Raw genomic sequence first — 11,402 nt, forward strand, 5'->3', positions numbered from 1 at the left:
TTGAATATGGGAAATCTCCACTTTCGGTAAAAGAGGGCAATGCTGCTATATAGATTTTAGTAATAGCTATGATCATATTTATTCTCATTGTGTAAAATTCTTGGTGTAGTACAGGGGTTGTTGTATATGAAATGTGTGTTTATGGTATTTAATGCTGGATGAACTACACAATTATTTATTATTGAGTGTTGTTATCCGCCCTATACCTATATTCTGATTATCTATGTATGAATTATTTATGACGTCTGTTTATCCTGCTCACTAAAAAGAAGAAAATAATGTGTTGTAAATGTAGCATACCGTTGAACTATTTATGACATTGTAGATCACTTCAGAAGTCGTGTATGAGACCGTGCCCCACTCGGAGCATCATGATATCAGCTCACTCTCTGGGTAGCTTCTTAGGGGTTCTAGCTGATAGACACAGAATTGGGAAGAAAAAAAGCATGATATAACACAGGAAACCATAACCGCAAGACAAGGAATGGACCAAGTGCCAGGAACAAGAAACAGGCCTCCAGTTGCACCCCTGGTTACCATTCCTACTCCTGAAAGTACTCCATGAGAAGAACAGCAGCTGAGGGTGAGATTGGCCCCCTAATCCCTAGATCCCTCACATTATATCCTACCACCTACACCTCCATTTGTGACACAGCAGCCTTCTAGGAGGTCATGAAGAGGGACATTTCTGGTCAGCAGGTGCTCTCTTTGGCCTTCAAGCGGTCGCAGCAGAGGTGAGTGCTGAGCAGCACAAGGAGGTACTGCCTTCTTTCCAAGACTGCAGCTATTCCTAGGCATTCTGAGTCTCCCTCTCTTCTAGAGGTGTAGTTAATTGACTTAGTATGTCTTACTCCTCTGTTGCTGAACCTACGTCAGTGTCTCCAGATACTCAGATGGTGTCTGGCCCTGCTCCACAATCTCAGGAGTCTGCATCTATGGGGGTCCAGATGGTCCTGGTTTCTTAAGTAGAGGTAGGGAATATCTAGCAATTTTGACACTCACCCTGAAGGATTTACTGTGAATTATTGACTTTTACTTTGAAACTGAAGATGATTTTAGGAATTTTAACTTTAGTTGGGACTTTAAACTTTTTTAACCTTTATAGACTTTTTTGAGAATATTATCTCCATTTGAATTTGTATATCAACTGGGCCTTAATGTTCCCGCCTCACCCCTCCTGCCATGCAAGTTCAACCTTTTTCAATGGACTTCTACTCCATGTTTTTTTAAAGCATTGCCTACGCAATGACAGATGACTTTTAAAAAACATATCCATAAAATATATTTGAAACATTGTAGCATAGTATATATATTTAGTTAAAAAAAAGTTACAAGTATTTGCTTCCATAATTTTGTGTGAGTGGATGCTTGTGCATGTTTGTGATTGCATTGTCATAAGGGTTTGTGTTAAATGTTTCACAGTGCATAATGTATTCATTACTATATGATAATGCACACATATTCATGGGTGGGCATGCAAGAGATGGCACACAGGTGAAAGGTAAGTGCAAGTGATATCTATTAAAATAGATGCAGGAAGAAGAGTTTGCATTTACAATTTACATTTTGGAATGGGTGATACCATTGGAGTGTGATTTGTTGGGAGGTTGTTGTAGTGATTGTGGAGTGAAAGTTGGGGTGTTTATGCATGTTGCAGGTGGGTTGTTGTTAGGTTTTGTGAGAGGGATGGGCTTTACAGGTTACTGCTGAGGATTGAGGCATATGCCTGCCCTTGCAGAATGACAATGGCCCTGTGTCATATATCCTATATCAAGTTAATAACAAAGAAAAGTCTCTTTGCAGCCTCCTTCCTTGACAAAAAAATGTGATCCAGGTGCAACTTTACATGTCTTTGAGAGGTGTACTAATCTCTTCCAAGACATAGATCTTTTTCTCTATCAGCCTATGCACTCTTCATGGGGAGTCAGGATGGTGCAAAGAGTCTCCCCTATATGTTGAATACTCTCCTGCAAAGCAAAAAGTTGCTGGAAAAGCTGATCTTCCCAGAGGACAGGTTTAGCCTGTGTCAAGCTTCCTGACCAACCATGCGTGGTCATCTAACAACCGCAGGTTCTAAATGACTTTAAGGGTTTACATCTGGGAGATTGTAAGAGGCAGATTTTGAATAGGGAGAAATTCTTCTCACTAAAATGTCTCTCTCATAATACGAAGAGAAGACCAGAGTTGCATATAAGTAGGAGGCTGAAGCAGGGGAGTCAACCAGGGCTGGACTGGCTACCAGGGGTTTCTGCGGGCTGGCAAGGTGGGGGCATGTACACTGCCCGTTGGGGCCAGTTTTGTAGCTGGAACCTGCCGGTCACATTCCTACTTGCAACAATTTTAAATAAACAATACAAAAATAATTGATTTCAGCTTAAAGCGTACTTTAAAACCATTTATTTTTGTATCACTCCTTTCGAAGTGTTGCAAGTAGGTACATGGCAGCAGTCCCCAGCCACAGATCTACCCCACCGGCAGAGAAAATTGCCCCCGCCGAGTGCATAGTAGGCCAGCCCAGCCCTGGAGTCAACAATAGTATCTGTAAACTGAGACGCTGGTTGAGGGCAGACCTGAGTATTTAGTACCAACATTTGTGGAGTAGTAGTGATTGGCTGAGGACTTGAAATCCATAGAAGTTAGAATAATGGCCTTCTTCACCTCCCCTACAACGCAGAAGAACATGACTGTTAAATAAAATCAAGTTATTAATTGAACATGTTATATCTCAGCAGAATAACTGAATTTTTGTCCTCCCTTCTTTAGATGACCTTGATATAGAAGATTTTCAGCTGGAAACGGACTATTCCAAACTACACTCCAGCATCCAATGTGCACCCAGCCCAGGTGAGTAGAAAGTGCTTGCCTCATGCACTGAGGTGTGTCCTGAGCTGGAGGATGTTTAACTAGCTATCTATGTGTCTCTTCCGGTGGGTCAAGTCTTATAATATGGAGCTACCCAGTGTCCAATATGAATTGATGGGATCATGGACCACCTAACAATTACATAAATTCCACCACCATGTTTCTACCTAGTTGAAACGTTTATCATCTTAAATGGCCATACAGGTATACCAAAATAACCCATTCAACCCTCCACTCCAAGGCCAGACTGGCCGTACTGGGTATCAGATGTTTCCTCAGGGGGCTGGTAAGGTGGGAGGGGCGGATTCGCACTGGATTCAATTTTGTAGCAGTGCATCAGTTTTGAAAGCACCCTCTGCTGCATATCCAGTAGTTTTCAGGCAACATAAAAATGTCAAGATAACTTGGTGAATAATGTGCCCACTGGAGAGAGAGTGGAGTTTTGTCTAGTGGCAGTTTTGACTTTTCTCAGGTAGCACAGAGGGTTAATATGCCTGCTGCACAGAATGCGTACCATACTGATCACAAAATAGTATTTAATGTGCATAGCTTAGTGGGTTACTGCTTTTGTCACAGAGAGCTTTTTGTTACTGTGCATTAATTAGTTACAATCGTAATGTAGCACAGTGAGCTATGAAGTGTAATCAAAGAGCTATAACCAAACTACATTGTACAGGTTAGAACGCTATATTATTGTCAAGCCTTTTATTATCCTAATGTTGCTAAAAAGGTTTTGTTTGGGTAGCAATGCATTCTTATTAGAAAAGCCAACCTTAACCACTGTGTTACGTTCTGAATCCTGGGTTTGTACTTCTCTATACCAAGCACTCTTAAAAAATGCCTACCAGTATGGTTGACATTTGAATCCTAAATGTTGTATTTCCCTTTTGTATCATTTTCTTTACACTGATTTTCACACTTATTATTCATTGGGGCATATTCTCAAGGATTTATTGCCGAGTTATCGGCAATTTATCGCAGCCAAAGTGGCAATAAATGTATCGCCCCATTCACATGCTGGTGCAAACAGCCGATATCACCAGTTTTGCTGTGATAGCAGCTGCAAAAAACATTGCCACAGTTGACCCCGGCAACTATCGCTAATGAGATGCAGAGTAGGCGTTCCCCTTGCAAAATGCAGCAACACCACCACTCCGCAACATTCCCAACTACCAACCAGTTCGCCGATAAGATCCCAAAACCGGCGGAAAGGTGTGGTAGCAGCAGGAATTTAACACCTGCTCTGACCTGGTGTAAAGTCGGACAACAACCTGCACCAGAAAAGGGAGCCCAGCCCAGAGCCACACCTGAAAAAAAACAGATGACATGGAGATACTGAACATGTAGCCTGGAGCTCCAAGAGGGCCACAACACCCACCGCCACCACCCCCAGCCTCACCCCCCCCCCGGACAAAGATATGTTACATCAACTTCACAAAATCATGCACAAAACAAATTGCCTGATGTTGCTCAATTACAACACTCAACATGCATGTGTGTCCAGAAAAAGGAGAATCACTCATTCATCTTTGAATTACCAAACAAAACATTTTATTTAAAAAAAACTCAAAACAACTATTTTGAAGAGTCATGGCGGTTTTCCTAAGGACAACCTGCAGGTCACAGCCTGCAAGACAACATTCTAGAAAAGAAAATGTTTCCTGCGCTCATCAAAGAACAGAGAGAGTGAGCGAAAGGGAGAGATAGATAGAGAAAGAGAGGGAGAAAGAGAGAGAGAGAAAGAGAGAGGGAAAGAGAGAGAGAGAAAGAGGGAAAGAGAGAGAGAAAGTGGGAGAGAGAGAAAGAGAGAGAGAAAGACAGGGAGAGAGCGAGACAGTGAAAAGAAGAGAGGGAGAGAGAGTGGCGACACTGCGGACCCAGGTACTCACTGCTCACCTGCTGCCACTGGTGTGTCTCCAATCATGTGCCGGTATGTACTGCAGTTCACCAGGTCCCTTATCTGAAACAGAGTCCAGATTTATGAATGGCAGAGTCCATACAATTGCACACGCCATCATCGTTTGCCCGCCCCCTGCGACACAGGCTGCTGCACCCCAGCCCCTCCCACCGCCCAGTGGTGATTGCCTGCCCCTGAACACCCACGCCTCACTGCTCACCTTCTGCCACCGGCATGTCTCCAAGAGGGCCCACCACGTGCTGGTGCAAGCCCCAGGCCCGGGGCCAGCGAATATGGCACCCTCCACATCATGCAGCCCGCTCCGCGGGCCACCAGGTCACACACTTGATTCTGAGTCTTGATTCCGCTATGGCAGAGATCATATCAGTGCACACAGCATCATTGCAGGCTGCACACCCGCTCAGCCCTTTGGGTGCTACTAACTCTGTGACCGGCGAGGCAACGCCATGTGGCGGTAGGCCAGCACTGCCCGCTAGCTCAGGCCAACACTGCGGTCCAGCAGTGCTCACACAAATCCTAACCAGTCTGGACCGCCAGGACGGGGCATTATCGCAGGCTGCACACCCGTTCAGCACTTAAGGTGCCCCTATCTCAGTGCACTGAAAGTCACTGTCCCGTGGCGGTGTGCCTGTGCCAGCAGCAGTGTATCCGGTACCACCAAGTCTGTGCCCCGCAAATTGGGGGTAACTTTTTTCTCGCCATTTCGGTGACTTTATCATGGACATGTGAGGCATTATCATGAGACTATTGCATGGTACCGCCGTGTTGGGAATACGTTAACACCGCGTTATTTTCCTGCAATAGGTTGTGATATGAATAGTTGCGTTAATCTAATTTTGCGATAATTATCACACGTTCTTGAGAATAACCCTCCTTGTCTCTCTATTTGTGTGTGATGTATACTGCTCTGACACCCTACACTGGTATGAGAGGCACAATAAAACAAATGAAATACAGGTGAGAGAGGGGCTATGGAGATATGAGAGACACTGTTGGAGGGTGATAGTGAGGGAATTATTGAAGATCCCCAACAAAGATTGTTGTATCCTGGTGCACTGTAATGCCATCATTTCTATGCTTTAAAAGCTAGCAAAGTAGAATTTACAGTGAAAAGTGTGTTGTAGAATGCACCACTTTTGCCCAAATTTTCAAGGGGTGGGGGGACTCCCCCCCCAAGCCTCCTTGTAGTGGTCAGGCTCACTTGCTGCACTCACTATGCACCATATGGGGGCTGGTCTGACAACATTTTCCAGGGCTTCTTTTGGTTCCTAGTCCAGCCTTGCTCCATCTCCGTCTCGTACGGGGTATAGATGAAGCACACCCTCTAAGGAATGAAGGAGAGAAACTGACTTAGAAGGGCCATATTGGTTCTGAATATCTAGGAATTAAATTAGTTTACAGCAGTTCTGTGAAGAACATTTTTAAATCCCATAGGAATGATGCCAAGAAATCATTTCAGCAATCACATGGGAAAATTTAAAATTAGTAAGCAATCAAATACGAAAAAACTTTGAGACTGCATTGTTATTTATTCACAATGTAGGTATAAACTGATTATCATTCGTTTTCAATACAAAATCACACAATAATTCATAGTGCCCCTGATAGGAAGGGAAGTGATAGTGCAGGATAGTGTAGGTAGGTCTAGTGACAATAAAAAACAGCCACGAAGGGCCTCAGTGTACTATGTATCCAAGTTTAGACATAGACAAAACAAAATACCAATGGTTCAATACATCATACTATGATAATCATGCTCCACATGTCACATTAAATGAGCAATTTTTAGAAGTGAAGCTGACTAAATACAAAAAGCTGTCGACGTTTTGACCCTCTATAATTGGCAGGCATTAATTATATCCTTGCATCGGGGTCTTCATCAGGACGGCGAATTGCTGGAGTTGCGTCGCAAGCACGGCGCAACTACAGCAAGGCTCTGGAGGGCCCCTATCTTATTAATGCTGCGTCAATCCTTACGCCTGCTCCAAGCAGGTGTAGGGTTTTGACGCAGCATGGACTCCAAAGTGACTGAGTGAAATCTTGTAGATTTCACTCTGCCAATTTTAGGAGGCGTTCCTGCGCCGGAACGCTCCCCCCCCCCCCCCCTGCGCAGGAACGCCTCCTTCTGGCGCAGATGCGTCACGTTGTAAGTACCCTGCACCATGGCGCTTCTTTTGCGCAGCCGCTGCGTCACAAAAGTGAAAGGGGCGCAAGGAGCTTGTAAATCTGCCCCCTAATGTCTTACAAAGTGGTATACCCATCCCTTCAAACTTTACTCACTTGGTAAAAAGTGTTAATCAGATTTAATTTCAATATGTTTACCATCTAAAAACACCTAGTCTAACCCTTCTTAGAGACTATTGGTCCTAATCTACAGCTAGGATTTTTGCGACCAGTGAGGTATTTTGTGAACCGACCAATGTATAATAAATTACCGAATCATAGTGGGTCGCAATTTGACTTACCTCAGGAGTATTATTAGGTAGGTTGCAAGTTGCGACCCACTACGATTTGCTGCCATCACAGGGATGGTGGCCTGCTGGGGTGTGATTGCTTTTAAATAAGGCAGTCATTTTTTATTTTAAAGGAAAACGGCATGCGTTTAAAAAGAAAGGTTTCTTTTTCAGTTTGCTTAAGAAGATACAGTGATTTCTCAAAACACTGCATCATCCAAAAAATACAATCTTTGCATTCACATAGGGGCAGGGGGATCAAAGGAACGCTTTCCCTTTTACAAATGGGTTTTCCACATGATATGCCAGAAAAATATCAATGTTTTGCAACCAGATTTCAGTCACAAGACATTGATACAATACGCCCCTTTCAAATGCCAAATCCATTTCTAAACACATTTAGCAAAGTAGCTAAATGCATTTAGTACATATAAAAATGGATTTTACAGTTTCCAAACCCTCTATTTTACTTATTTAGAGGGTTTACGACGAAAGCTAAAACATTTTGTACATCTGGTCCTCAGAGTAAGATTGGAATGAAACTATTATTTATTTCCCATTTCACTGACCTTAAACAATTATGTAGTACCTCACTCATTTCCCCCACATCATAGCTTTCATAGGCATTTCATTGAAATAATGCCCGTACTGGACAAATGTACCTCATTGGAGGCCCACTCATTCTACATATTCCTAGCATCATATAAATCAACAGTGTCATTTATTCAAACGTCTTCCGCTTCTACTCTTTTCATAGTCTGTCTTATCTCTACCAATACTCTTAGGTGAGTTTTACTAATTTTTAAATCATTGGCCCCTTAACCTTCTAGTCGAGTTTCATTATTCCCTGAACTATTACTTTTTGGGGGTGAGAAGAGTGGTGTAACCATGGCCCTGCAGCCCCGAGCTCCAGGGTCCCCCTGTGGCACTGTACATGGGCGGCGGGTCCTTGGCTTGAAAGCTCCTGACTGAATCTGGAATGCGGGCCCCATCAAATTTCGTTATGGCACTGGGTGAGAATAATGTTATTGTACTTTTGTTCTCCATGTTCCCCCCTTTTGCCCACATATCAATAAAACATGCTGATGTACAGCCATTATTTTGTTTCAAGTACTAAACTGCTAAAAGTGTAGAGGTATAACGGAATAATTACCAACTCTGTTCTAGGTACTGGATGATAAACTTTGGACCATTCCTCAGTTAGACCCAGTTTTTAACCATTCAAAATGTTTCTACTGTATATTTTTTCTTGTCTGTGATAGTCTCCTAACTCAGCATTCTCCTCTCTTTCAGGTCCCTTCAAACCATGTGACTACCTGTTCGAGAGCTGGATCATCCGCCTGGGAGTTTGGGTGATTGCTTTGATCTCCATCATTTGCAATGGATTGGTCATCCTGACTGTTTTTGCCTCTCCTGGTTACCTATCACCAGTCAAATTTGTCATTGGGTCAATAGCGGGATCCAACTTGCTGACCGGCATCTACTGTGGAATACTGGCTTTTATTGATGCAATGACATTCGGCCAGTTTTCCAAGTTTGGAGCAAGATGGGAAACAGGAACTGGATGCAGGATCACTGGATTTGTGTCCATCTTTGCCTCCGAAGCCTCCATTTTGCTCTTGACCCTTGCTGCTGTCCAATGCAGCGTCTCAGTTTCCTGTGTGCGTGTGTACGGCAAGTCACCTTCGTTTGGCAGTGTGAAAATTGCTGCATTGTGCTCTCTGGTCCTTTCTTCAGTAGCTGCCACCCTCCCTCTCTTCTCCATTGGGGAATATGGGGCATCACCTCTTTGCCTTCCATACCCACTTCCAGATGGCAAGTCCTCTACCATTGGGTTCATGGTAGCCCTGGTCATGATGAATACGCTTTGCTTCCTGATCATCACCAGCACCTACATCAGGCTCTACTGTAACCTCCTCAAGGGAGAGTTTGACACTATCTGGGATTGCGCAATGATCAAACATGTAGCTTGGCTCATCTTCACTAACTGTCTCCTCTACTGTCCAGTGGCCTTCCTCACATTCTCCTCCATGCTGAACCTCTTCTTCATCACACCAGAGGTCATCAAGTCGGTGTTATTAGTGGTTCTGCCATTGCCAGCTTGCCTAAATCCTCTCCTTTATCTTCTTTTCAACCCCCACTTCAAGGATGACTTTCGCCTCCTGAAACAGAAGAAGGGCACCATGGTCTCCAGTCCTCCATCATACGCGTCTGAGGACGTGGAGAAAACTTCGTATGACTCAACACAGGCCTTGGTAGCCTTCTCTGATGGTGGTCTGGTGTTTGAGCCCCCTAAAGCTCTCGAGGTCACCAGCAGACATCCTCCAACGTTAGGCAGCTGCAGTTTCCCTCCAGTCACTCTGATTCCGTGCCAGCAGAGGGCAAGAGCCGAGGGGCAGGAAAGCGAGTACCCCGCTCAACACTCCTGCTTTGCTGACGATGAACTCTTCATGAAAACTGAAAGTCTCGACACACCGATAGCCGGCCTCCGGATCAGCTATTTTCAAACACCATCCACACATTCATTCACATCTCATTTTTGAATAACTTTCTGGACAGTTCACAGTTGTGTTCTGCTGCCTGATAAATATAAAACAGTAATATAAATGTAGGAGGAGCTGGCCCATGACGTGGACGGCAAGCGCTCCACAGACTGGTTCATGTATGGCCTCAATACATTCCACCACTGGCAGGGACATCTCTGAATATAACCAGCAGACATCACAGAGAGATCAGCATCAGATCCGACAAGAAAGTGTAGCATCTCACTTTCCCATACAGATGTGAGGAGTGCCAGTAGAAAAACTATTACATTCTTTGTCTATAAATAGTAGATTCTGTCCTCCAAAATTATGTTTGGCACTCTCCACTCCGACCAAACTGGGACAATATTCTCTGTTTGCCATATTTTCCATGAAAAGCTTATTCAAGACTCAAACACAATATAGGTCCCTATGGGGCAAAGTATTTCTACAATCTCGGACAGTGCAGCTATAGCTTGGACTATCTAGTTCACATTAGAACAAAAGGCATTGACATATCATAAAAGGACTTCACACTACTCCACCTGAGAAGCAGGACTGACGCCCAATTGAAAGATGTGCATAAGAATGAAAGAACCTGAACATTGCAGGCTGAGAGATATAGATTGTGGGGATATGGGTTTCAAATCTCTTCAGCTATGAATTTGTGAACGAAGCACGAACTGCTAAAGCCTGTGGCTTCCAAGCCCCAGGTGGAAGTAAACAAAACTGCTTTTGAAACTCTCACATCGAAAACAGAGCAGACATGTTATCAGAGAGTATCCACTGCAGACAACGCTGTATAAATGTATGCACATTCGAATAACGCTGGTGTGCCCTGTTAAAAGGGACTGCCCGATCTTTCTCTCACAATGCTCGTCTTGGTGAGGTAGAACCTTACCAACATTGCTGATCATTTTATGGGGCTTCAAGTTTAGAAAGGTGTCACCTTCTGAGCCTAGTCATCATAGTATTCATTTTCTTCACGATAAAAGCGAGGAGTCGAGCACTAAGAGCCACAATTTAGAAAACAGCCATCAATTACTCAGAAGTGAATATTTCAAAAGCAACCAAGAGCCACACTTTAAAAAATAACTAAGGAAAATGATCTAGCCCTTTATCAGTAATATTCTAATATTGCATCTGGAATTTTGTCGTACGAATCTGTTAAGTCTAATCGTCTGGCCTTGGGTGTAAAATAAAAAATGTTGCAGGCATGTAATGTTTTTGAGTTTTTAAACCACCCATATGATCATGGTCAATACTATTAATATTAAGGCCCTCAATGCATGCACTGTTTACCACGAGGCAATACTGCCTAGTGAAACACTGATACCGCAGCATTTAGTTGTGCTCCGGTGCGGTATTACCCTTCACCCCCTCTTTCGCAGGTGATAATGGAGTGAAGATGGCAATACAGCACGATTTACCACTTGATAAAGGTGCAAAACTTGGAACTCAGCACTTGTTTCCCACACAAATTTGCCATATATATCCTGATATGATTTGCGCATGGAAAAATGCGGAGACTGTGAGAGGAGCACAAGTTGTAAACCTGATTCAGGAGCAAGCAACTTTTCGTACCCTGGTCAGGTACTATATTTCTTGTAATGTGGGGCGCACTTGAGAATTGTCATAAAAAAAACG

The 11,402-nt window shown here is 43.7% G+C and overlaps 1 protein-coding gene across 1 annotated transcript in view; it reads left to right on the forward strand.

The window, feature by feature from the left end:
• The window catches only part of LGR6 (leucine rich repeat containing G protein-coupled receptor 6), a 483,208-nt gene extending 472,853 nt beyond the window's left edge, over positions 1-10,355 (forward strand). The window contains exons 17-18 of the mRNA XM_086923128.1: positions 2,764-2,844; positions 8,527-10,355. Coding sequence (XP_086779254.1) covers positions 2,764-2,844; positions 8,527-9,776 — 1,331 coding nt within the window. The 3' untranslated portion in view covers positions 9,777-10,355. The remainder of the gene's footprint in view (positions 1-2,763; positions 2,845-8,526) is intronic.
• Positions 10,356-11,402: the final 1,047 nt, after the last annotated feature.

The sequence above is a fragment of the Lissotriton vulgaris genome, chromosome 5 (genome assembly GCF_964263255.1).
Source record: "Lissotriton vulgaris chromosome 5, aLisVul1.2, whole genome shotgun sequence".
Taxonomy (NCBI): Eukaryota; Metazoa; Chordata; class Amphibia; order Caudata; family Salamandridae; genus Lissotriton; species Lissotriton vulgaris.